We start from the raw sequence: 26,006 nt of genomic DNA on the forward strand, positions 1-26,006 counted from the left end.
AGATTAGCGCCAGTACCGCGAACACCTACGCACGCACCGTACACGCACCGTACACCTCCCTTAGTGGTATAGTATCTGAACACATCAATATCTGATCCGATCAGATCTATACTAGCGTCCCCAGCAGTTTAGGGTTCCCAAAAACGCAGTGTTAGCGGGATCAGCCCAGATACCTGCTAGCACCTGCGTTTTGCCCCTCCGCCCAGCCCACCCAAGTGCAGTATCGATCGATCACTGTCACTTACAAAACACTAAACGCATAACTGCAGCGTTCGCAGAGTCAGGCCTGATCCCTGCGATCGCTAACAGTTTTTTTGGTAGCATTTTGGTGAACTGGCAAGCACCAGCCCCAAGCAGCGTCAGATTAGCGCCAGTACCACTAACACCCACGCACGCACCGTACACCTCCCTTAGTGGTATAGTATCTGATCGGATCAATATCTGATCCGATCAGATCTATACTAGTGTCCCCAGCAGTTTAGGGTTCCCAAAAACGCAGTGTTAGTGGGATCAGCCCAGATACCTGCTAGCACCTGCGTTTTGCCCCTCCGCCCGGCCCAGCCCACCCAAGTGCAGTATCGATCGATCACTGTCACTTTTTTTTGTAGCGTTTTGGTGAACTGGCAAGCGCCAGCGGCCTAGTACACCCCAGTCGTAGTCATACCAGCACTGCAGTAACACTTGGTGACGTGGCGAGTCCCATAAGTGCAGTTCAAGCTGGTGAGGTGGCAAGCACAAGTAGTGTCCCGCTGCCACCAAGAAGACAAACACAGGCCCGTCGTGCCCATAGTGCCCTTCCTGCTGCATTCGCCAATCCTAATTGGGAACCCACCACTTCTGCAGCGCCCGTATTTCCCCCATTCACATCCCCAACCAAATGCAGTCGGCTGCATGAGAGGCATTTATATGTCCTCCCGAGTACCCCTACCCAACGAACCCCCCCAAAAAAGATGTGTCTGCAGCAAGCGCGTATATAGACGTGACACCCGCTATTATTGTCCCTCCTGTCCTGATAATCCTGGTCTTTGCATTGGTGAATGTTTTGAACGCTACCATTCACTAGTTGAGTATTAGCGTAGGGTACAGCATTGCACAGACTAGGACACACTTTCACAGGGTCTCCCAAGATGCCATCGCATTTTGAGAGACCCGAACCTGGAACCGGTTACAGTTATAAAAGTTACAGTTACAAAAAAAAAGTGTAAAAAAAAAAAAAAAAAAACACAAACAAAAATAAAAAAAAATAGTTGTCGTTTTATTGTTCTCTCTCTCTCTATTCTCTCTCTGGTGTTCTGCTCTTTTTTACTGTATTCTATTCTGCAATGTTTTATTGTTATTATGTTTTATCATGTTTGCTTTTCAGGTATGCAATTTTTTATACTTTACCGTTTACTGTGCTTTATTGTTAACCATTTTTTTGTCTTCAGGTACGCCATTCACGACTTTGAGTGGTTATACCAGAATGATGCCTGCAGGTTTAGGTATCATCTTGGTATCATTCTTTTCAGCCAGCGGTCGGCTTTCATGTAAAAGCAATCCTAGTGGCTAATTAGCCTCTAGACTGCTTTTACAAGCAGTGGGAGGGAATGCCCCCCCCCCCACCGTCTTCCGTGTTTTTCTCTGGCTCTCCTGTCTCAACAGGGAACCTGAGAATGCAGCCGGTGATTCAGCCAGCTGACCATAGAGCTGATCAGAGACCAGAGTGGCTCCAAACATCTCTATGGCCTAAGAAACCGGAAGCTACGAGCATTTTAGGACTTAGATTTCGCCGGATGTAAACAGCGCCATTGGGAAATTGGGAAAGCATTTTATCACACCGATCTTGGTGTGGTCAGATGCTTTGAGGGCAGAGGAGAAATCTAGGGTCTAATAGACCCCAATTTTTTCAAAAAGAGTACCTGTCACTACCTATTGCTATCATAGGGGATATTTACATTCCCTGAGATAACAATAAAAATGATTTAAAAAAAAATATGAAAGGAACAGTTTAAAAATAAGATAAAAAAGCAAAAAAATAATAAAGAAAAAAAAAAAAAAAAAAAAAAAAGCACCCCTGTCCCCCCTGCTCTCGCGCTAAGGCGAACGCAAGAGTCGGTCTGGCGTCAAATGTAAACAGCAATTGCACCATGCATGTGAGGTATCACCGCGAAGGTCAGATCGAGGGCAGTAATTTTAGCAGTAGACCTCCTCTGTAAATCTAAAGTGGTAACCTGTAAAGGCTTTTAAAGGCTTTTAAAAATGTATTAATTTTGTTGCCACTGCACGTTTGTGCGCAATTGTAAAGCATGTCATGTTTGGTATCCATGTACTCGGCCTAAGATCATCTTTTTTATTTCATCAAACATTTGGGCAATATAGTGTGTTTTAGTGCATTAAAATTTAAAAAAGTGTGTTTTTTCCACAAAAAATGCGTTTGAAAAATCGCTGCGCAATTACTGTGTGAAAAAAAAAAATGAAACACCCACCATTTTAATCTGTAGGGCATTTGCTTTAAAATAATATATAATGTTTGGGGGTTCAAAGTAATTTTCTTGCAAAAAAAAATAATTTTTTCATGTAATCAAAAAGTGTCAGAAAGGGCTTTGTCTTCAAGTGGTTAGAAGAGTGGGTGATGTGTGACGTAAGCTTCTAAATGTTGTGCATAAAATGCCAGGACAGTTCAAACCCCCCCAAATGACCCCATTTTGGAAAGTAGACACCCCAAGCTATTTGCTGAGAGGCATGTCGAGTCCATGGAATATTTTATATTGTGACACAAGTTGCGGGAAAGAGACAAATTTTTTTTTTTTTTTTTTTTTATTTTTGCACAAAGTTGTCACTAAATGTTATATTGCTCAAACACGCCATGGGGATTTGTGAAATTACACCCCAAAATAAATTCTGTTGCTTCTCCTGAGTACGGGGATACCACATGTGTGGGACTTTTTGGGAGCCTAGCCGCGTACGGGACCCCGAAAACCAAGAACCGCCTTCAGGCTTTCTAAGGCCGTAAATTTTTGATTTCACTCTTCACTGCCTATCACAGTCTCGGAGGCCATGGAATGCCCAGGTGGCAAAAACCCCCCCCCAAATGACCCCATTTTGGAAAGTAGACACCCCAAGCTATTTGCTGAGAGGTATAGTGAGTATTTTGCAGACCTCACTTTTTGTCACAAGGTTTTGAAAATTGAAAAAAGAAAAAAAAAAAAATTTTTTTTCTGGTCTTTCTTCATTTTCAAAAACAAATGAGAGCTGCAAAATACTCACCATGCCTCTCAGCAAATAGCTTGGGGTGTCTACTTTCCAAAATGGGGTCATTTGGGGGGGGGGTTGTGCCATCTTGGCATTTTATGGCCTTCAAAACTGTGATAGGTAGTGAGGAGTGAAATCAAAAATGTATGCCCTTAGAAATCCTGAAGGTGGTGCTGGGTTTTCGGGGCCCCGTACGCGGCTAGGCTCCCAAAAAGTGCCACACATGTGGTATCCCCGTACTCAGGAGAAGCAGCTGAATGTATTTTGGGGTGCAATTCCACATATGCCCATGGCCTATGTGAGCAATATATCATTTAGTGACAACTTTTTGTGAATTTTTTTTTTTTTTTTTTTTGTCATTATTCAATCACTTGGGACAAAAAAAATAAATATTCAATGGGTTCAACATGCCTCTCAGCAATTTCCTTGGGGTGTCTACTTTCCAAAATGGGGTCATTTGGGGGGGGTTTGTACTGCCCTGCCATTTTAGCACCTCAAGAAATGACATAGGCAGTCATAAACTAAAAGCTGTGTAAATTCCAGAAAATGTACCCTAGTTTGTAGACGCTATAACTTTTGCGCAAACCAATAAATATATGCTTATTGACATTTTTTTTACCAAAGACATGTGGCCGAATACATTTTGGCCTAAATGTATGACTAAAATTTAGTTTATTGGATTTTTTTTATAACAAAAAGTAGAAAATATCATTTTTTTAAAAAATTTTCAGTCTTTTTCCGTTTATAGCGCAAAAAATAAAAACGGCAGAGGTGATCAAATACCATCAAAAGAAAGCTCTATTTGTGGGAAGAAAAGGACGCAAATTTCGTTTGGGTAGAGCATTGCATGACCGCGCAATTAGCAGTTAAAGCGACGCAGTGCCGAATTGTAAAAAGTGCTCTGGTCAGGAAGGGGGTAAATCCTTCCGGGGCTGAAGTGGTTAAGATAAAAAAAAAAAAAAAAACCTTCTGAATTTACAACCACTTTAAATAAGACAGTTTTTTGGCATGAACAGTCATATTTTCAATATCGGTGACATTTCACAATTTCTGCTAGGGTATGCAAACTTTTGAGCACAGCTGTACCCATCATAAGGTGGGTGGGTAGTGCAAAAGTTCACTTACACTTTAACAGGGATACCAGCCATATAGGCGGACCTTCATCATAACTGCTGCCTGGTCACAGGAGCCGAAAGGTTCACAACTGCATGTATATGCCCGAAAATGTGCAGAACTGTGACCATGTGTACTTGTAAAGTCTTAGCATTCTTACCTGTGTATTGCAGCATTTATTTGATAGCACCTCAAGCAATACCAGAACCTTATGGCAAAGCAGCGTAGATGTACATTTGTTGTGTTGTAATGCTGAACATCAGTTGTTAAAGTACATACAAATATTAGTATCTCAGTATATTACCTTAATTCTTTGTATTCCATTTGTTCTTTCACCAGGGCTATCGTGGCTCTTGTCTACAATGTGTTAAAAGCGTTTATGGAGATGAACAGCACTTTGTTTGATGAACTGACCGCCACATACAAGTCAGATCGCCAGCGGTAACTTTTTATAACTTTTTGTTAGAACAGATAATAGTTTATATCCTTTTCTCAAAGTATATCTAAACCCAAGAACAAAATGTAATATATTGCAGCTTCTCAGTCTTTAGATCTGGTGGTTGTATTCGGTTTTATTTTTTTAGTCAAGCCAAGTACATTTTCTGCAAGTACAAAACAATACCTGTTGATCCTGCCAGAAATTCAGTGCCCGTGTGACTTCCTCTGTACTGCATCAAAATCTCAAATAATATTATCAACCTTCCAAGTTGAACTGTGTGAGAAAAAAAAAAAAAAAAAACCTTTCCCCTCCCTCCCATGTTAAGAAGCTGAGAATAAGGGGAAGTGTCTTGTAGTCCAAATCAGGAGAGCAGCCTAGGGTGACAAAGCTGCACCTTCATAGATGCAGTGCAACCAATGAACGTTTTTCATTCTGGAACAGGGGTTTCTGGCAGGTTCACCATGTAAAAAAAAAAAAGAAAAAAAACAGAAGCCTAATGAATGGAGCCACAATATCTACAGACTGTTAGGCTGCAATGTGTTGGGGTGTAGATACACGATAAAGAGAATGTACAAGTGCATCTCATAGAATTAGAATATCATCAAAAAGGTCATTTATTTCAGTAATTCAATTCAAAAAATGAAACTCATATTTTACAGTATATAGATACGTTACACATGGAGTGATATACTTCAAGCATTTCTTTCTGTTATTTTTGAGGATTATGGCTTGCAGCTAGTGAAAACCCAAAAGTCAATCTATCAGAGAATTAGATTACATAGGACCAATAAAAAGGATTTTTAATAGAGAAATGTTGGCTTACTGAAAATTATGTCCATGTACAGTATAGTATGCACTCAGTACTTGGTTGGAGCTCCTTTTTGCATGAATTACTGCATCAATGCGGCGTGGCATGGAGGTGATCAGCCTGTGGCACTGCTAAGGTGTTATGGAAGCCCAGGTTGCTTTGATAGCGGCCTTCAGCTTATCTACATTGTTGGGTCTGGTGTCTCTTGTCTTACTCTAGACAGTGCCGCAGCGATTCTCTATGGGGTTTAGGTCAGACGAGTTTGCTGGCCAATCAAGCACAGTGATACCATGATCATTAAACCAGGTATTAGTACTTTTGGCAGTGTGGACAGGTGCCAATTTCTGCTATAAAATGAAATCAGGATCTCCATAACGCTGTTCAGCAGAGGGAAGCTGCGCTGACTCTGGACTTGATAAAACACAGTGGACCAACACCAGCAGATGACATGGCTCCCCAAATCATCACGGGCTGTGGAAAATCTTGCATTTCATTTGGAAATCAATGTCCCAGAGTCTGGAGGAAGAGTGGAGAGGCACAGAATCAAAGTTTCATGAGGTCCAGTGTGAAGTTTCCACAGTCAGTGATTATTTCGGGAGCCATGTCATCTGCTGGTGTTAGTCCACTGTGTTTTATCAAGTCCAAAGTCAGCACAGCCATCTACCAGGAAATTATACAGTACTTCATGCTCTGCTAACCAGCTTCATGGAGATGCTGATTTCATTTTCCAGCAGGACTTGGCACCTGTCCACACTGCCAAAAGTACCAATACCTGGTTTAATGATCATGGTATCGCTTGGCTTGATTGGTCAGCAAACTCGCCTGACCTGAACCCCATAGAGAATCTGTGGGGTATTGTCAAGAGGAAGGTGAGAGACACCAGACCCAACAATTTAGATAAGCTGAAAGCCACTGTCAAAGCAACCTGGGCTTCCACAACACCTTAGCAGTGCCACAGGCTGATCGCCTCCATGCCACGCCGCATTGATGCAGTAATTCATGCAACAGGAGCCCTGACTAAGTACTGAGTGCATAGTATATTGTACATGGAAATACTTTTCAGTAAGCCAACATTTCTGTATTAATCTTTTTATTTGTCTTATGTAATAATTACATTTTCTGATATATCGTAGCTGTACTTTGGCCGCTTTTAAAAAGCACTAGGGGGCACGCGACACCTAAGCCTATGCGTGTGCCCGGCGGTCGCAGTGTCCGACAGGCACCCGCGATCGCTCCTGAGAGAGAGAAAGAATGGAGGCCTGTCAATGTAAAGAGACAGCTCTGCGTTCTGTCAGGGGTGAGGAGACTGATCAGTTGTTCCTACTGCTAAGGAACAACGATCGGTCTCTGCCCCCAGTCAGTCCCATCCCCCCACAGTTAGAAACACTCCCTAGGACACACATTTAACCCCTTGATTGCCCCCTAGTGTTAACTTTCCCTGCCAATTACATTTATACAGTAATTAGTGGCTATTTTTAGCACTGATCTCTGTATAAATGTCAATGGTCCCAAAAAAGTGTCCGATCTGTCTGCCGCAATGTCGCAGTCCAGAGAAAATTACTAGTAGAAAAAAAAATTATAATAAAAATGCCATAAATATATCCCCTATTTTTGTAGACGCTATAACTTTTGCGCAAGCCAATAAATATACACGTATTGCTATTTTTGGTAAAAAAAAAAAATTATGTAGAAGAATACATATCGGCCTAAACTAAGGAAGACAATTTTTTTTTTTTTTTGGATCTCTATTATAGCAAAATTAAAAATATTGTTGTTTTTTTCAAAATTGTTTCTCTTTTTTTTTTTTTTTGTTTATAGCGCAAAAACTAAAATACCGCAGAGGTGAGCAAATACCACCAAAAGAAAGCTCTATTTGTGGGGAAAAAGGACATAAATTTATAAATGCCGTATTGCAAAAAATGGCCTGGTCATTAAAGGGGCAAACTCTTCCCGGGGCTTAAGTGGTTAAAAGAAAGAAATGCTTGAAATATATCACTCCTTGTGTAACACATCTATATAAAATATGAGTTTCACTTTTTGAATTGAATTACTGAATTAAATTACCTTTTTGATGATATTCTAATTTTATGAGATGCACATGTATAACCACCTCCAGTTTTTTTTTTTTTTTTTTTTTTTCTTGTTCATACAGTACAGGACACAGGCGGGTTCAGAGACGACTGGGTTAGAGGTGTGTACCTTCAGATGGTTTTACACTGTCAAAGAACAAAAAACAAAACTGAGGACACGTAAAAATTCCTCCCGCTCCTAGAAATCCTCTGTTCTTGGACGGTATCATTAGGTGCTGAATGTATCTTCTCCAATGAGCATAATTTATTAGTTACACTTCGGCCCGGGTGTACTGGAGTTCGTCCAAACGGCTGGCTTCTGTCGAAGGGGCATGACCAATAAAGCTCTGCTGACCGGCTCCCAATCGAAATTCGGCCAATAATAACTTACTCGGCTCCCCCTCTCTCTGATTCTGTGGCCTCAACAGACATTTCTACTGCCCCATCTGGCATCTCGCATTCCTTCTGCCTTAGTAAGGAGGATTTTGCAGCATTCATGTTTGCCTTTGTCTCAGATCTTGGACCTTTATGCAGTCTGCACCCCTTCAGGGTGGTGAACAACCCTTCTCTCTGACAGGATCTCTCTGGTGCAGATCTGACTGGAATCTTGTACCTGAAAGAGGGTAATGTGACAGATGAGGGGGGAGTTAGATACTGCTACCTCTGAATCTGAGGTTTCCTCTCAAGGGGGGGCCCCTCTTTTTTTTATCTTGTTTCCAAAACTCCGTGATACTATTTCAGTATTGATTAATGAGGTGTGGCCATGTCTGGGGCTAGGGTTGCCAGAAACTTCCCAAGCTAAGGTTACCAGTATGGGTTCTCTTAAAAAGCACCGCTTAAGACCTTTCCTGTACACTCCTCCATGGAAGGCATACTGTATGGTGACTGGCAGCATCCTGACGCTGTATGCTCCACGTAAGCACTTTGCTCAATAGTATCTTATAAAGGACCTATTTCTGAAAAAATGGGTGGCTCAGGAGGTTGATTGGCTTTTGCTTGCCTAAAGAGATCTTTGACGGTGCCAGTGGAGGATCTCCCAGCTTTTCAAAGACACCGTGGATAAGAGACTTGAGGTCTTTTTCAAATCCTCATGTGCCCTGATTGGTACGACATTGGTGTTATGTGCTAAACACACGTTTCGAGAACCAGGATGCATTTCTATGGACGCTGAGCTCCTTCAGCACCTGTAAGTCCTGTCGACTGCTCCGAGCTATTACGTAGACTGATTGGCAGACTCCCTACCGTACGTGTCTAGGTGGGCCTTCTCTCGGTCAAGATGTGCAGGCTCCTGTGGTTGAAGTACTGGTCAACAGAACCAGCATGCAAAAAGTGGCTGGAGAGGATTTCTTTCAGCAAAGGACATTTCTTCGCTGAGGAACTCAACAGGTCACTGGGGTAAGAGCACCCTGTTGCCTAGCAAATGCAAAGCTAATATTCCCTTTGTGTAAGTTCACAACTTCCACTCAGCAGAGAAGGGTTCCTTTCATCCCTCAAAGGCCTTGTCATCCAAGCCTGATCCAAGAAAACCATTCCGACACAAGCCTTGGACACCCAAGCTGGCTAAGCCTGGTTTCATGACCTCTGCAGGGACGGGGGGGGCTGGAAGAAATCACTCGGCCTTCATAGCCATCTTATGCATAACAATTTAGACCTTTTAGTTCAGTCTGCCATCACCCAAGGTTACAAATAAGAGGTTGTTTCCGGCTTCCACTACCTTCTTACCTTGTGGCCCATTGTACCTGTTCTATTGGGGGGGAAAAGGTCTCAGGGTACTTACTCCCACTCTTTATGGTCCTAATACCAAATAAGACATGCGTCCCACGTTAGACCTCAAGGTCCTCAATAAGTGCTTGAGATTTAGAAAATTCTGAATGAAATCCGCTAGGTAAGTCATTGCCTTTCTCCAACAGGGTATTTCCTGGCTTCAGTGGGCATCAAAGATGCTTTTTTGCATGTCCCCATTTATCACTTGCATCAAATTTTTCTGCAATTTGTCCTGGGTGAGCAACATTTTCAGTGGTGCTTCCTTTTGGCCTGTCCATGATCCCTCGGGTCTTAACAAAAGTTTTGGTCCTGGTCCTTGCCTACTTTTGTTCCCAGGGTGTTCAAGTTATAGGATACCTTGACAGCCTTCTGTTGAGAGCTCGACCAATTCAGATTCTATCAGTGACCATCAGAGGACAGCTCAGCTGATGCAGGCCTTCAGTTGGATGCCCAGTCTTCAAAGATCTGCATCAATTCCGACTTATTGCTGTCTTGTCTCGAGTGTTTTTGCACCAGCAAGAATCTGTCACTGTTATCGTGGGCAAAAACTCTACTGCCCTCAGTGTTGTTTTGCGTGAGGTTCCTGGGTATGATGTTGGCCTCCTTTGGGACAGTGCCACATGTTCAAATTCAATCCAGGCTGTTACAGCACAGCATTCTGACTGTGTGGGACAAGCAAGCCTCTTTGGAGCGATCATGCGGAGGTCAAACGCTCAGGAAAGTTCTTTCTCCTGTTGAATTGGATGGTGATGATGATAAAATTCCTGCCTGTCAGGCTGAGGAGGTGTGCTCAGCAATTCGGTCACTGTAGGTAACCTGAGTTCCTATCAACAATTTTGGAGCCATTTGTCTTGCCCTTTAATAGTGGGCAAGCTGTCTCCAGGGACTGCTAATGTGAGTTCTGTCACACAACTCTGTGTGCTTACATTAAATCACCAGACCTCAACAGTCAAGAAAAGTCAAGCAGCTCAAATTGAAGCAGATCTGATTCTGCTCTGGGCAGAATGTTATGGTCCAGCTGTGTCAGTTGTACACATTCTGGATATAGAAGATTGCCAGGTGGACTTTCGTAGCCACCAGCAGTGGTCCCCTACATCCGGTTCATCTAGGTTTCAAGACATTTACTAGACATTTACTCTCCTAGCATCAAGATTCAGGTACAAAGTGGAAATGTTCATGATTCTGTTGCAGGATTAGATGTGTGTCAACACAGACACACTGGTCGCCCCATGGGATCAGTTGTTGCTGATTTTTACCTTTCCTACTTTAAAGATCTTTCCTTCTCTGCCAGATAAGGTCCGAAGGAATTCCAGTGATATTCATGGCTCCATACTGGCCAAGAAGAACTTAATACATGGACATACTATGGCTTTTAGCAGACATTCTATGGCCATTACCAGATTGGCAAATCTACTGTTCCAGGTCAGGTGTTCCATCCTGCTTCGCAGCTGTTGGCTTTGAAAGCATGACTGTTAAAGTCCTGAGGGATAGAGGTCTAGCTAAATCAGCCATCCCTACACTTTTAAGTGCCAGAAAATCAACTTCTCAGTCTGCCACCGCACCTGGTATCTGATGTGAACGGCGAAAGGTTAGTCTTCGCTATTACTTTATGGGATGTGTCTTATCTTTTTCTAATTTTTTTTTTTTTTCACTCTGTTAGCATTGCACTCCACGGTGAAGGCTTTTGTGCAGGGGGTGGCTCATTTTGTTCCCCCTAGACTCTCTCTCTGATGGAACAATGGATCTTGAATCTGGTGCATTTGTAGCTACGGGCTCCTTCCTTTGAACTCATTAGGGATATATCCTTGGCTGACCTTGTTCACAGGGTGGTTTTTCTCAGCACTATCACCTCTGCTAGGAGGTTTTCGGGTTCATCAGGTTGTGGTTCACACCTATTCGGCAAAGGATGTGTTGCCTCTCTTTTTAATGACGGCCCATTCTACTAGATCCGTTTTGAGTCCATTCTGAACTTTTTAACATCAAGCGTCTGTGTTGAAACTGAAAACTGTAAGTGTGCCATCTGGGCTTCAGTTTACGCTTTTACTGGGTGGATGTTCAGACCTCGGCTGATTCTGCCTTAGGCAGCAAGATGCTTCAGGTTTCTGTTTGATTCGAGTCTGGACCCTTTTTTGGTGGATTTTGGGGTTCTGTCGTCTGGTTCTGTTGCTGTTTTACCCTCCCCACATTGGTATTACTTTGGGATGTCCTAGTGGTCTCTGATTCTGCTTGTGTCCTGCACTGTAGGAACAAGAAAATGGAATTTTTACTAACCATTAAAATTGATTTCTTGGAGTACAGTACAGGATAGCCTCTCCCCCCCCCCCCCCCCCCCCTTTTTTTATTTATTTTTTATTTTTTTGCCTTTGTCCAGTCATCTTGAGGTACCTGCCTCTGAATCTGCTTGTGTCCTGTACTGTGCTCCAAATTGACTTTGCAGGTAAATCAAACATCCCACTCTTTTATTTATTTATTTTTTGTAAATAAGATCAGGTAAATTTTATTAATGTATGTGTTCTCAAAATCTTGTGTGTAACTACAATTTTTGTATTGTTTATACATGTGGCACCTCTATTTGCTTATGATACATGCAGGTTGTACTTTGCAGTGCTACACAGTGGTTGTACTTCACTGCTCCTTCACACAGTGCTTTTTTGAGGCCGACAAATGACATGAAAACATGTGCAGCATTTGTGTTCTCTCAGCAGCAACTTAAAATGGACCTGAATTCAAACTTGCCAACCCTTTAGAGTACATCTAGAAATGTTAACTGTATCTAAGCAGCTTGAATTTCTCCTAAAGAATAGTAGAACACATCCTGACATGTAACTGTGCCTAGGCACCTATTCTGTGTCCTGATGGCTATATTCTGTATCTGTAATGTGAAATCATCAAGGACACTGCTGCCTCTGGCTTCTAGTCCAGTGAGATTTGGGGTTATCCTTACTGCTCACTGTTTTCCCACAGATTGCTAGAGGTGAAGCTGTACCTGAATACCTGCAATGTGCAGATCTCCCTGCTTCTTATTTCTGTGGATTTTGGGCTTTCTGCACTTCTTTTGCTACTTTTTGATCATTACTCTACCAGTCATCAGCACATAGATCTGACATGAAGAAGCAGACACCTGCCCCTCCACCACAGTAGCCCCTTCCACACAGAGACTATGTGGAATAAGGATTTTTATGTCTCTAAAGAGGAAAAGATCAGATGCAGTGAGCCTACTGGCAATACTAGCGACTAGTTCCTGTCCTCTTGTCTTTCCTGTGTCCAGGAAAAACACAACATCCTAAATTGTTCACTATTTTGGTACCTTTTTTAGCCAAATAATCCAGCGGTAATCGACTTTAGTCCTTTCAATGCAGTAAATTACTTTGCCTGTTTAGTTGGCTGCTGTGCGGGGCACATAGTTGCTCTTAGCAGCTTCTCCATCATGATACTGCGTGCGATCTGCTCCCCCACTCCTTCTGATATCAGCAGGAGAGGTAATTACAAGCCTGGATATCCTCAGGACTCCCCACAGTCACTATATATTACCTTCAAAGAAGTTTTTTCCTAGTGATATTTGTTTTTTTACTGTGGAAATAGTCAAATGTGAATAAATGGAAAGTCTCAAACCTAACCATGTGACCCTTACTTTCTAATGGGTGGCTGTTCCCCCAGTTGGCAGTCAGTTCTGTTTTCTAAAACAGTGGCTTGCTTCCTATGCCTTTAGTGATAGCATTATCAGTTGCCTTAAACCCCATCAACTGCATAACATATCAGTGTCTGGTTTTCATGTGTTCGGTGCATAGAGGACAGCCTATCTCACTGCATGATCATCAAACTGTTCACTTGACAGTCAGGATAGTGTTAAGCACAAATCCAACCTCAGCAACCTTTTAAAGTGGTTGTATACCCATTTTTTTTTAACTTTTACCTACAGTTAAGCCTATAATAAGGCTTACCTGTAGGTAAAATGAATATCTCCTAAACCTGTATGGTTTAGGAGATATTCACTTTGCATGCTGGCGTCAGCGGCGCATGCGCTGTGAATGCCCGACTGAAGGTCCAGCAGGCGCTGCGGGACCTTGCCGGGAAATAGTCCCACGCATGCGCGGGATTGACGTCATCGCGGCTCCAGGCACTCACAGCACTGGAGCCCTGAAGCCGTCGGCTCCCTCGGTGTGGATCAGCCTGTGATACGGGGACCTCATTCTAAGTTTTTGTTTTTTGTTTTTGTTTTTTTTTTTTTAATGAGCTAGTATGCGGTTCATACTAGCTTATTATGCCTTTGCCTTACAGGATTTTTTTTTTTTTTTTTTTCTGAGGGTATACAACCGCTTTAAAGAGGAGGGGGTGACATCATATATGTTTCTTTGTATGATTAGGATTATGACTTTACCTATGTTACATCCGCAACAGGTTTGCAATGCCTGCAGATTGTTTTCATGTAGACAGGCCTAGACAGCCAGATCGGTCCTCTGGTTTCTCAACACAGATTTGGGGTTGACTTGACGCTAAAACCAACTTAGCTTGATGCCAGATCACTTACCGGTATGTTTTTGGTTTCAGGGAAGAGGGAGAGCAGGTAAATTTGGAAAGATCCAACACAATTGATGCAGGGTCAAAAAAAGGGGGGCGATCCTAGAGCCTTAGATACAGAGGACTAGAGCACCAAGCATTATTCCACCATTCTACCTAATGTTTGTTTACCGTGATTCAATAATGGAAGTAAAGAGTGGAAAAGAGTTCCTCTGGTATGATTGCACTGCCCTGTATCCTCATTCCCATGGTCAGAGGAACAGGGGAAGTCCCTCTGATAGAAGTTCTAATCTTTTCCTATTTTATCCAAAGCTTTAAAGGACTTCTACCTAAAGCTCAACTCTAGCCAAAACTTTTTTCTTTATCGTACATCATAGGATACAGAGCCTCAAGTAATTACTTGGTGGGTTATGGGCCTACCTTCAGGTGTTGACACTGGTATAACCAATACAGGAAGTTGACTCCCCTATATAACCCCTCCTCCTTCCAGGAGTCCTCAGTTTTTTCGCCAGTGTCTAAGGTGTTGGTCACGAGTGAAGATGTGCTCTGAGGAGCTCCAGGGAGGCATCCATGCTGGATTTAAAAAACCTCCACAACCAGATCCATCCTCGCCACTGAGGCCATAGGATGGTACCTGGGCCTCGCATTGAAGAACGAGGTTTTGCCTGTAAGTTTCTCTTTGAGAGCTTATATATATCTATAGATATCTATATACATATCTATATATCTATATATATATATAGAGAGAGAGAGATCTCTCTCTCTCTATATATATCTATATATTATAAAATGTATAACTGTATACCTTAAAATGTCTCCCCTAGAGGGAGTATATTACACTTGCCTAGTACGATGCCTTTTTCAGCAGCTCTGTGTCTGGCTATAGCAGCGGGTGTGGTCCCTGCAGCCAGAGGGAGGGAGTTTTTAATTGAACAGATGGTGTTCCTCATCTGAGGGATCTAAAGGGGTTACAGCAGTAGTTTATGAACATACAAAACCAGCCATTTGCATTTTTTTGTATAAAGTGAAGTCTTCCTTTAAAACTAGAAGCTTAACAAACACTGCTGATAAAAATTCCCCTCCCCATCCCCTCTCCTCCTGGAGAGGTGCGGTAACAGCTGACACTTATGTGTAATCAGGTTCTCATCTGAGGCTTAACACAGATGCTCTCAGTTCATATGCTGAAGACAGAAGTCTGTCACACTAAGAGACACAGGAGCGCTGGGCATGTAAAGGTGTGTAAACAGGCATTTCCAGCACAGGAAATATTATGGTACTCGGCATCAAAGGCTGATCCTTATGGTGGCATTTCTTTTGCCAAGACTATTGTTCAGCAAATGCCATAATTTGTTAAAGTGTCTCTGCTGTTGTGCTTAGCACATTTGATTTCCAGTGTACCACAAAGGTACCAAGGATTCCACCCCCAGGCGCTGGGAACTCCAGTCATGCCTCCACACTGTCATACTCTCCGGAGATACCTGACATGGCAAGTCAGGGTGAATCATTGGAAGCAATTGGTGGTGCAACTGCTTCTCACACTTCAGCCCCTGTGTATGTGACAAGATGCATTCTCCTCTGCCCTGTTGGGCTTAGAAGGAAGATTAGCGGCATTCTCCATCCAAGAGGATAGGAAGCATGCTAGATCCCCACCTCAAACCCCTTTTTCGAAGGGAACAGTGGGCACAGGATGAGGTGTTATCCTCAGGTGATCACGGGGGAAAACAAGCCAAATTTTCCTCTGCGGAGGAAACAACAGTTGATGAACCTTATGCAACCTAACAATCTGACAGATTGATGGTACAAACTCTTACAGAGATGGTTCATTCCACTTTTTATACTACTCCTAACAGAGTAAGCTGAAAGTCCAGGTCCCTTCTTTGGTTTTAAAAAAAAAAGCTTTTACAGCGCTTATTTATGCTGAATGGGATCATCTGGATAAGCATTTTTTTCCCTCCAAAGAGTTTCTCAGTTCTCTATCATGGAGGAAAAATTCACAAAGGTTGGAAAGTACCAGCAGTAGACGCTGCGATTTCCAGCATCAATAAAGGTGCATAATTGCTTAAGCATCCATCAGATAAGGAGTTGGAATTTTTTTTTGTTAAAATCCTCCTACCAATGGCGCTATGTTTCGCCATAGATGACATAAAAGACCCTATCCACCAGGCGTCTTGCCTTGCGCTTGTGCTAAAACACATGCTTAGGACCCTGTGGTTGAAAGGGTTGGTCAGCCGAAGCATCTTGCAAAAAAGGGTGTCTGACTAGTTTCCCTTTTCATTGGGGAAGGTTTGGTGCAATACATCCAAATGATTTCTAGCAGTAAAGCTCTTTTGTCCAGTAGAAGGTTTAAATGTCCTTTTATTTAAGGTGAAGCCACAACAGCTCACAGGTTAAGTACTCTGACGGCCAGTGCAGCCATGGGAGACTTCCTGACAGGCATGGGTTCAGATCCACATGTCGGCGTTCACTAGTGAAGGAGCCGCCACTCACAGGTTAACTACTCTGACGGCCAGCGTAGCCACGGGAGGCTTCCTGAAAGACGTGGGACCTCGTCCTCACGTTGGCTCCTTGTGACCTTGGACAAGTCACTTGTGGGACTTTAACAGCAACAGCGTAATGTAAAAACAATTTTATTCCATAGGAAAATTTATATATGTATACAAAACATTAGCATAGTTAATAAACATAACACAGTGAACACAATAAAAAGCTGAAACACAGCTGTACTGATGTGCATTGGATAAAGATGCTTGTAATGTCTTCCACGAAGGCCTACGCGTTTCGGGACTGAAACTGACCGTCCCTTCGTCAAGGGCGACTAGTGGGACAAGATCTTACCAAACATGACAGTGTTGGAGCACCCATTGCCCAAATCACTGTGGCTGGCCCCACTCTGCCCTGAACAGAGGCGACCCGTTTTGACATAGATGCTGCAAGATCTGACGCCCACTAACTAAAGAGCCTTATACCCACTCTGCTGGTGTGAAGATCAATATGTTCATGCGAGCTAATCAATGACCATTCAATTGGTACCCCACACTCCCTTCATATAGCCCTTTTTTCTACTCGCCCTAGATTCACCACTGTATAGTCTCTAGCAATCAGACATCCACTTGGGTCTGTGCCTTCCTGACACAGTACCCTCTTGGATGGCTCTGTGATTCGGTGTCTCTTTTTTTGGGGGTGGATCAGTGTGGGCAGAGTGGGGCCAGCCACACACACCCAGGCTCCGGTTTTTGGATCCGTGGGTGGTTTTGACATATCCACCACCGTGATTTGGGCAATGGGTGCTCCAACACTGTCATGTTTGGTAAGAGCTTGTCCCACGTGTCGCCCTTGATGAAGGGACGGTCAGTTTCAGTCCCGAAATGCGTAGGCCTTCGTGGAAGACATTACAAGCATCTTTATCCAATGCACATCAGTACAGCTGTGTTTCAACTTTTTATTGTGTTCACTGTGTTATGTTTATTAACTATGTTAATGTTTTGTATACATATATAAATTTTTCTATGGAATAAAATAGTTTTTACATTACGCTGTTGCCGTTAAAGTCCCACAACCTTATTTGGGGGTATTTTTTTTCACCTATCAATCTAGGGATGTGGGCAACATACATGATCTAGCTGGATGGTAACCTTTTTCTATTAGTATTTGGACAAGTCACTTAAACATATTCCTTCCCCTGCGCAGGGGCAGCTGCCTCTAGGCAGCGGTGATGGCCTCCACCGTCAGACTCTGGGGCATGATTTCCAAGAAATACTGTTCAGATTTGTGCGACTTCAAGGTAGTCCCTGCACTACTTTGGTACCACTTTGATGCGACTTGAGGTCCATAAACCTCTAGAATACACAGGCATTGTTTCCTGTCGCATCAAAATTGCGCCACAACGTTTTCTCTGTGGCAAAGGATCACGGTAAAATCACGCAACTTTGCGGTTACAATAGTGGAAACTGAGCCTAAGAGGAGAAAATATTCAGCCCCTGTATACATGATTGAAGATGCGTTTTTCCCCCGCCCTGCAGGGCCTAGAAGGAAAATTAGCGACTTTAATCGCATCCGCTATCCAAGGATGGGAAGCGTGTTAGATCCCCTCCCCCACCTGAGATCCCTTATCAAGGGAACAGTGGGTAGAGGATGAAGGATTACCCTCAGGTAATCAGGAATAAAGGCAAACCGAGTACTCCTCTACAGAGGAGACAACTAGAGTTGAGATTTTTTTCAGCCTCGCAATCTGAGAAATTGCTGGTGCAAACCTCTTACAGAGATGATTTGTGCCTCTTTCAAGTTACCGATAGTTCTGTTTTTTCTTAGGTTCCTTGGAACCTTCACTGCCTTTTTCATGCGTTTCCTGTACAGGTACAGAGCCACGCAGAAATTCAACAGATCCATTCTAGATCTAAAAGAATCTAAATCAGTTCCTGAAGAGCCGCTCCTTTCTATGGAGTCGATCAAGTCAGTAGTTTCTTTCCTGCAAGGAGGAAAACTTCTAGCGCCTATCGGCATCAGGGGTGCATATCTGAATGTCCATATATTTCCCGCTCACTAAAGGTTTCTGCGGTTCGAAGTAGAACAGCAGCATTTCAGTTTATGGCCTTGCTCTCCGGGCTAGCTACAGCACCTCAAGTGTTCACAAAGGTGCTAGCCCCCACCTGTAGCCAGGTCAAGGGCACAGGGCTTAAACAGTCTTGGCATACCTAGACGATCTATTGCTAATAGACCAATCACTGTTCGGAGTAAGGTGTACGCATTACAACCAGTTACCTGGAAAGGTCTGGGTTGCATTCTCAACCTAGTAAAGTCTCCATTAAAATCGCTAAAAAAGGGCTGCAGTATTTTGGTCTGATCATAGATACGGCCCAGAAAAAATAAAACAAAACACCACTCTATAAAAGAGTTGGTGCGGATGGTCAGGTCAAAAGGAGGTCCCTCCATCCACCTTTGCATGAGGTTGTTAAAAAGAATGGTGGTTTCATTCGAAGCAGTTCCCTTTGCCCAGTTCCATTCGAGACTGTTGCAAAACAGTATTCTATTTGCTTGGAACAAAACGATCCAAGCTTTGGACTTGCCAATGCGGCTGTCCCCAAGGGTGTCCCAAAGCCTCAATTGGTGCTTACTAAAGAATGTCCTAAAGGGTAAATCCTTCAGACCAATTATCTGGAAAGTGGTAATGACAGAGAGGACAACTGTCCAAGCACAGTGTTCAAGAACCGAAAGAGCCTTGCCCATCAACATCCTAGAGATTCGGGCAGTGCGTCTGGTTCTAAAAGCCTGGACTTCCAGGTTAAGGGATTGTCCAGACAGGATCCAATCCGTTAATGCCACGGCTGTGGCCTATATCAATCACCAAAAGGGGCACCAAGAATCTCTCAGTGGAGAGAGAAGTGAACCATATTCTAACTTGGGCAGAAAGAAATATTCTGTGCCCATCGGCAGTCTTCATTCCGGGAATAGAGAATTGTCACGCGCACTACATGTGCCGCCAGCATATTATTCCCAGGGGAATGGTCAATTCACCCCAACATGTTTTGGGTTGTTTGTCAAGGATGAGGGACTCCGGATGTAGATCTTCTAGCATCCAGTGTAACATAAAGTTAGTCAACTTTGTGTCCACAACAAAGGATCCATTCGCATGCAGAACAGATGCGTTGATGATACTGTGGGATCAGCTTTTACTGATCTATGCATTTCCCCCTATTCAGTTGCTGCCTTGACTTCTTTGCAGGATCAAGCTGGAAAGAAAACCGGTAATTCTGGCAGCACCAGCATGGCCCAGAAGGTCATGGTTTGCAGAGGTCGTAAAGATGGCAGTGGAAGATCTGTGGTCCCTTCCACTAAGGCCAGACCTGCTCTCACAGGGGCCGATATTCCATCCTACTTTACGAATGCTAAATTTAACGGCCTGGCTATTGAGACCCACATTCTGAAAAGACGTGGGCTTTCCAGGGCAGTTATTTCTACTTTAACGCTAGGAAGCCAGCTTCTAGAGCTATATATTATAGAGTCTGGAAAGCTTATGTTTCCTGGTGTGAATCCAAGGGTTGGCACCCTCGGAGATATATTAGAGGCAGAATTCTTGCCTTTCTACAAGTAGGCGTAGAGATGAAGTTGGCCCTGAGTACTATTAAGGGCCAAGTCTCAGCCTTATCAATTTTATTTCAAAGACCACTTGCTACGCATTCTTTAGTCCGGGATTTCATGCGAGGAGTGATGCGGATTAATCTGCCAGTTAAATCACCCTTAAGCCCTTGGGACTTGAATTTAGTTTTATCAGTGTTACAAAAACCGCCATTCAAACCATTACAGCATGTTCCCTTAGTGCTTCTGACTAGGAAACTGATATTTTTGGTTGCTATATCCTCAGCAAGGAGGGTTTCAGAATTGGCTGCTCTTTCCTGTAAAGAGCCATATTTGGTTATTAATGAGGACAGAGTGGTGTTGGGCCCTCGTCCAGGTTTTTTTGCAAAAGTGGTCTCAGGTTTCCACCTGAACAAGATATTGTCCTGCCGTTTCTTCCAAAACCATGTTGGTTATTCATGAGGATAGAGTGGTGTTAAGCCCTCGTCCAGGCTTTTTGCCAAAGGTGGTTTCAGGCTTTCATCTAAATGAAGATATTGTCCTGCCATCGTTTTTTCCAAAACCATGTTCCAAAGAAGAAAAGTCACTACATTGTCTTGATGTGGTGAGAGCAGTGAAGATCTATTTAAAGAAAACTGCTCAGATTCGTAAGACTGATGTCTTATTTATTCTGCCAGAGGGTCCTAAAAAAGGACAGGCAGCGTCAAAATCCACTGTGGCTAAGTGGATTTGGCAGGTTATGATTTAAAGGGAAAGATTCCCCCTTTTCAAGTTAAGGCGCACTCTACCAGAGCGGTTGGTGCTTCTTGGGCAGTGCGTCACCAGGCCTCCTTGTCTCAGATCTGCAAGGCCACAACTTGGTCTTCAGTGCATACATTTACAAAATGTTATCAAGTAGATGTAAGATGGAATGAGGATATCGCCTTTGGGCGCAGTGTGCTGCAGGCAGCAGTATAATTCCTCAAGGTCTGGGGGTGCCCTACGGGTTGTTTCTCCCTCCCCTCAAGTAGCATTGCTATGGGACATCCCACCAAGTAATTACTTGAGGCCCTGTGTCCTATGATGTACGATAAAGAAAATAGGATTTTTAAAACAGCTTACCTGTAAAATCCTTTTCTTGGAGTACATCATAGGACACAGAGCTCCCGCCCCTCTGTTTTATGGGGTGAGAGTATATTGCTTGGCTACAAAAACTGAGGACTCCTGGAAGGAGGAGGGGTTATATAGGGGAGTCAACTTCCTGTATTGGTTATACCAGTGTCAACACCTGAAGGTAGGCCCATAACCCACCAAGTAATTTACTTGAGGCTCTGTGTCCTATGATGTATCCAAGAAAAGGATTTTTACAGGTAAGCTGTTTTAAAAATCCTATTTTTTTTTTTTTTTTAAAGCATACTCTGTCAATGTCATTCCTGTCCTTGACCCTGTTAGTGGGATTTCACCTTACTTCCTGTTGCTGTGGTAGCAGGACAAAAACAAGAGTTTGTGGGCCAGATAGACCCAAACAGTAATCTAACCCTTACCCATTTTGCTGAACAAAAGTTTTTTTGTTGACTTTTTTTTTTTTTTTTTTGTTTTTTTTTTTGCAGTCTGTGTGCAGTGGGAAAGATTTCTCGCCAATTCCTGTAGTGAGGGGAAATCTCTTCCATGACCTCTCAGACCAAAGAAAATTTGTGCCAGGAGTTCTGCTCATTCCTCACTCTGTTCAAACAAGGTTTAGCTGGATTTGGGCTTTTACATGACCGTTCTGTAGTTATAAGACTGTGTATTTAGAATCTAATTACTTGTGTATCATTATTGTAACAATGTAAAGGAACAAGTATTGTATTTTTTCTTTGGCCAACCATTTCATTCACCATCTAATTCTGCAACTCTACAGTGAAAACCAGGAGTATGTGGTTGCGGTTGGCCAAAGAACTGTTTTTCAGAATTTCATGAATGAGCGTCATTATTCTTTACATCTGAGAAAGATGAGAGCTGCATATGGCAGAACATAGTGTGTGATCTGTACCATGCAGAGTAATGAAGCATGGGTTAATGAGCTGACTTGACAGTAGATGTGCTGTGCCAAGGCCACCAATTTTAGGCTGTTGCCATTTGTTTGTTTACCAGCACATGCAGGAAGGTACATTGACTTGATGTAGGACAATGTTGTACTTTTACAAAAACAAAAAATATAGGACTCGCGCTAGGGTACAATCTATAACGTATAAGCAGCTAGCACAATTTGCAGGTTGCAAAAATTCATATAAAAAGGTGAAAGTGCAGCGCTATTTGCCAATGAACATAAATAGTGCGATTATACTGCACCAAGGTGGGTAAAAAGTGGGCAAACCTCAAATAGCTTAAAAGTTCATTCATAGGCCTCATAAAAGATCAAGCAGCGGTGAGTGATGTCAACCAAGCCAGAAAAATCCTCCACACATAGCCACTTACCAGATATCCATGATCACTAAAGAAAAAGCAGTCAACAAGTGCTGTAAAACTCAGTAATTGGGGCCAGACTCCAGGTAGAATCAATCATTTGGTTCACATAACTTGCTCCACTTCCTCCAGTATTCGGGTCTATTCACCACGAGGACAGTAGTATATCTCCCAAAACAAACAGATCATAGAGAACGCAGGACCATCTCGTATTGTAGTAAACTCGAAAAAACAATATTTAAAGTGGTTGTAAACCCCATTCATGAAATTTGAATTAAGCACATGCAGTATCTCACAAGTCTGAGTGCACCCCTCACATTTTTGGAAATATTTTATTATATCTTTTCATGTGACAACACTGAAGAAATGACACTTTGCTACAATGTAAAGTAGTGAGTGTACAGCTTGTATAACACTGTACATTTGCTGTCCTCTCAAAATAACTCAACACAGCCATTAATGTCTAAACCACTGGCAACGAAAGTGAGTACACCCCTAAGTGAAAATGTACAAATTGGAGATCTGAGGATCTGAAAAATAGAACTGTTAATCTACATAAAGATGGCCTAGGCTATAAGAAGATTGCCAAGACCCTGAAACTGAGCTGCAGCACGGTGGTCAAGACCATACAGCAGTTTAACAGGACAGGTTTTACTCGGAACAGGCCTCGCCATGGTGAAATTAAGTGCACGTGCTCCGTGTCATATTCAGAGGTTGTCTTTGGGAAATAGATGTATGAGTGCTGCCAGCATTGCTGCAGTGGTTGAAGGGGTGGGGGGGTCATCCTGTCAGTGCTCGGACCATACGCCGCACACTGCATAAAATTGGCCTGCATGGCTGTCGTCCCAGAAGGAAGCCTCTTCTAAAGATGATGCACAAGAAAGCACACAAACAGTTTGCTGAATACAAGCACACTAAGCATATGGATTACTGGAACCATGGCCTGTGGTCTGATGAGACCAAGATAAATGTATTTGGTTCAGATGGTGTCAAGCGTGTGTGGCAGCAACCAGGTGAGTAGTATAAAGACAAGTGTCTCTTGCCTACAGTCAAGCATGGTGGTGGGAGTGTCGTGGTCTGGGGCTGCATGAGTGCTGTCGGCACTGGGGAGCTATAGTTTAAGGGAGCCATGAATGCCAACATGTACTGTGACTTACTGAAGCCAAGCATGATCCCCTCCCTTCGGAGACTAGGCCGCAGGGCAGTATGCCAACATAAAGACCCCAAACACACCTCCAAGATCACTTCCTTGCTAAAAAAGCTGAGGGTAAAGGTGATGGGCTGGCCAAGCATGTCTCCAGACCCTAAACCCTATTGAGCATCTGTGGGCATCCTCAAATGGAAGATGGAGGAGCGCAAGGTCTCTAACATCCCCCAGCTTCGTGATGTCATCATGGAGGAGTGGAAGAGGACTCCAGTGGCAACTTGTGAAGCTCTGGTGAACTCCATGCCCAAGAGGGTTAAGGCAGTGCTGGAAAATAATGGTGGCCACATATATATATTTTTTTTTAAATAACAAACATCATACTTGCCTCCACTGTGCAGTTCATTTTGCACAGAGTGGCCCCGATCCTCGACTTCTGGGGTCCCTTGACGGCTCTTGCGGCTCCTCCTCCTATCAGATAACCCCCCCAGGAGAAGCGCTTTCCCCGGGGGTTACCTTGCGGACGCGCTGCCGAGTCCATCATTCAGCTTCCATAGAATCCGAATATAGGACTCGGCCCCGGCGCCCGCGTCATTGGATTTGATTGACAGCAGCGGGAGCCAATGGCTGCGTTGCTATCAGTCTATCTTCTCAAGAGCCGAGAACCCCAGGCAGAGGGACCGCGCGTCTCCGTCGTGGGATAGTCCAGGGCTCAGGTAAGTAAAACGGGAGGCTGTGGTGCCGGTCACTGCCAGGTGTTTTTTCACCTTCATGCATAGGATGCATGAAGGTGAAAAAACACAAGGGTTTACAACCCCTTTTAATGGCTGTGTGTTGAGTTATTTTGAGGGGACAGCAAATTTACACTGTTAAGTCCCTTTCACACTGGGGCGGTTTGCACTAATAATAGTGTCTGCAATCTGACCCAAAACAGCCGCTGCTGTCTCTCCAGTGTGAAAACCCCGAGGGCTTTCACACTGGAGCGGTGCGCTAGCGGGACGGGAAAAAAAGTCCTGCTAGCAGCATGTGAAGGAACGGTGTATACACCACTCCTTCACCGCTCCTGCCCATTGAAATCAATGGGACAGCGTGGCTATACTGCCAGCAAAGCGCCTCTGCAGAGGCGCTTTGCGGTGGTTTTTAACCCTTTCTCAGCCGCGGCCGAATACCGACGGTAAAGCGCCACTAACAATAGCGGCGCTTTACCTCTGCCCCTGCCCCAGTGTGAAAGGGGCCTTATACAAGCTGTACACTCACTGCTTTACATTGCAAAGTGTCATTTCTTCAGTGTTGTCACATAAAAAGATAGAATAAAATATTTACAAAAATGTGAGGGGTGTACTCACTTTTGTGACATACTGTATATATGTAGTGTTTACTTTCCTCTCTCCAAAGCTCTAAGCCCGAGTTCACACTGTAGTTATGTCAGACATCGCATGTGATTCCTCACTGCAGTGCCGATCACATGCGATGTCTATGCAGTGCAAGTTCAGCCATACAGTTGTATGGCTGAACTTGCATTGTATTTGCATAAAATAAGGTGCAGGGACTTTTTTTTTTTTTTTTTTTTCCCCAGCACTGGAATCCGATCGCATGGGTGTTCTAAGTGTCATTTCTCTCATGAGCTAAAAATTTGTGTCAGAGAGGGTGCTTAGAGAGAGATGAGCACTGAGCCTGTCTATTCTGAATACATCTCTGCATGTTCCTTTTGTTCCTCTGCCTATGTGAAAGTGGTGGGGGTTCCATGTCCCTGTCCCTTTCCTCCAATCAGCTCTCCAGTGTAAGTGCAGTCTCTTGACCCTTCCCTATGTACTGCTGGCAGATGAAGAAAGATTTTTAACATACTCTGCACTTTAGAAAGGGTGTAGAAAGGGGAAGACTGCAGATATAGAAGTAAAACTTATGTAGGATGATTTCATCTCTGTATATCATCTGAGGCTTTTCACTTCATTGGGTATATGTGAGGGTTTACAACCACTTTAAGTTATTGCACTTGCATAGAATGAAAAGAGCCCAGCATATGGTGTTTCAAACCATCAAGATGGCCACTGTCCGTTCCGGTATGTGATGTCACATGTGGCTCCACCTATGTGTTTCGTCATCATAAGACATCATCGAGGACTCACCACCCACCACAGCTTGATCTTTTATGGGGTCTATGAATTAACTTTAAGCTCTTTTTGATGTTTGCACACTTTAACCCATCTTGGTGCAGTTTAATTGCACTATTAATGCTGTACTTTTGCCTGTTCTTAGACCACTTTTCAATGTATTTTTTTTCTGTTGGTTTAACTAATTATGTAATAAGTGCCTCAGAATATGGAGGTGACCGTTATCACCTCTTCTTCTAAGGTAGACCTCAGTTGTCTGATCCTCACCCAACAGTTGAATTGGTGGCAGGATTGGACCGTTTATACCAACTCT

General features: G+C 43.4%; 1 protein-coding gene across 4 annotated transcripts in view; it reads left to right on the forward strand.

Moving 5' to 3' along the window:
• PPP2R5E (protein phosphatase 2 regulatory subunit B'epsilon) overlaps positions 1 to 26,006 on the forward strand; it is a 193,718-nt gene that overhangs the window by 157,210 nt on the left and 10,502 nt on the right. For 3 of the 4 annotated variants that reach the window (XM_073610766.1, XM_073610763.1, XM_073610764.1), the window contains exon 13: positions 4,684 to 4,785. In XM_073610766.1, the coding sequence (XP_073466867.1) occupies positions 4,684 to 4,785 (102 nt within the window). The remainder of the gene's footprint in view (positions 1 to 4,683; positions 4,786 to 26,006) is intronic. The other variant, XM_073610767.1, reaches the window with a different exon arrangement.

This window comes from Aquarana catesbeiana, linkage group LG13 (assembly GCF_042186555.1).
Source record: "Aquarana catesbeiana isolate 2022-GZ linkage group LG13, ASM4218655v1, whole genome shotgun sequence".
Lineage (NCBI taxonomy): Eukaryota > Metazoa > Chordata > Amphibia > Anura > Ranidae > Aquarana > Aquarana catesbeiana.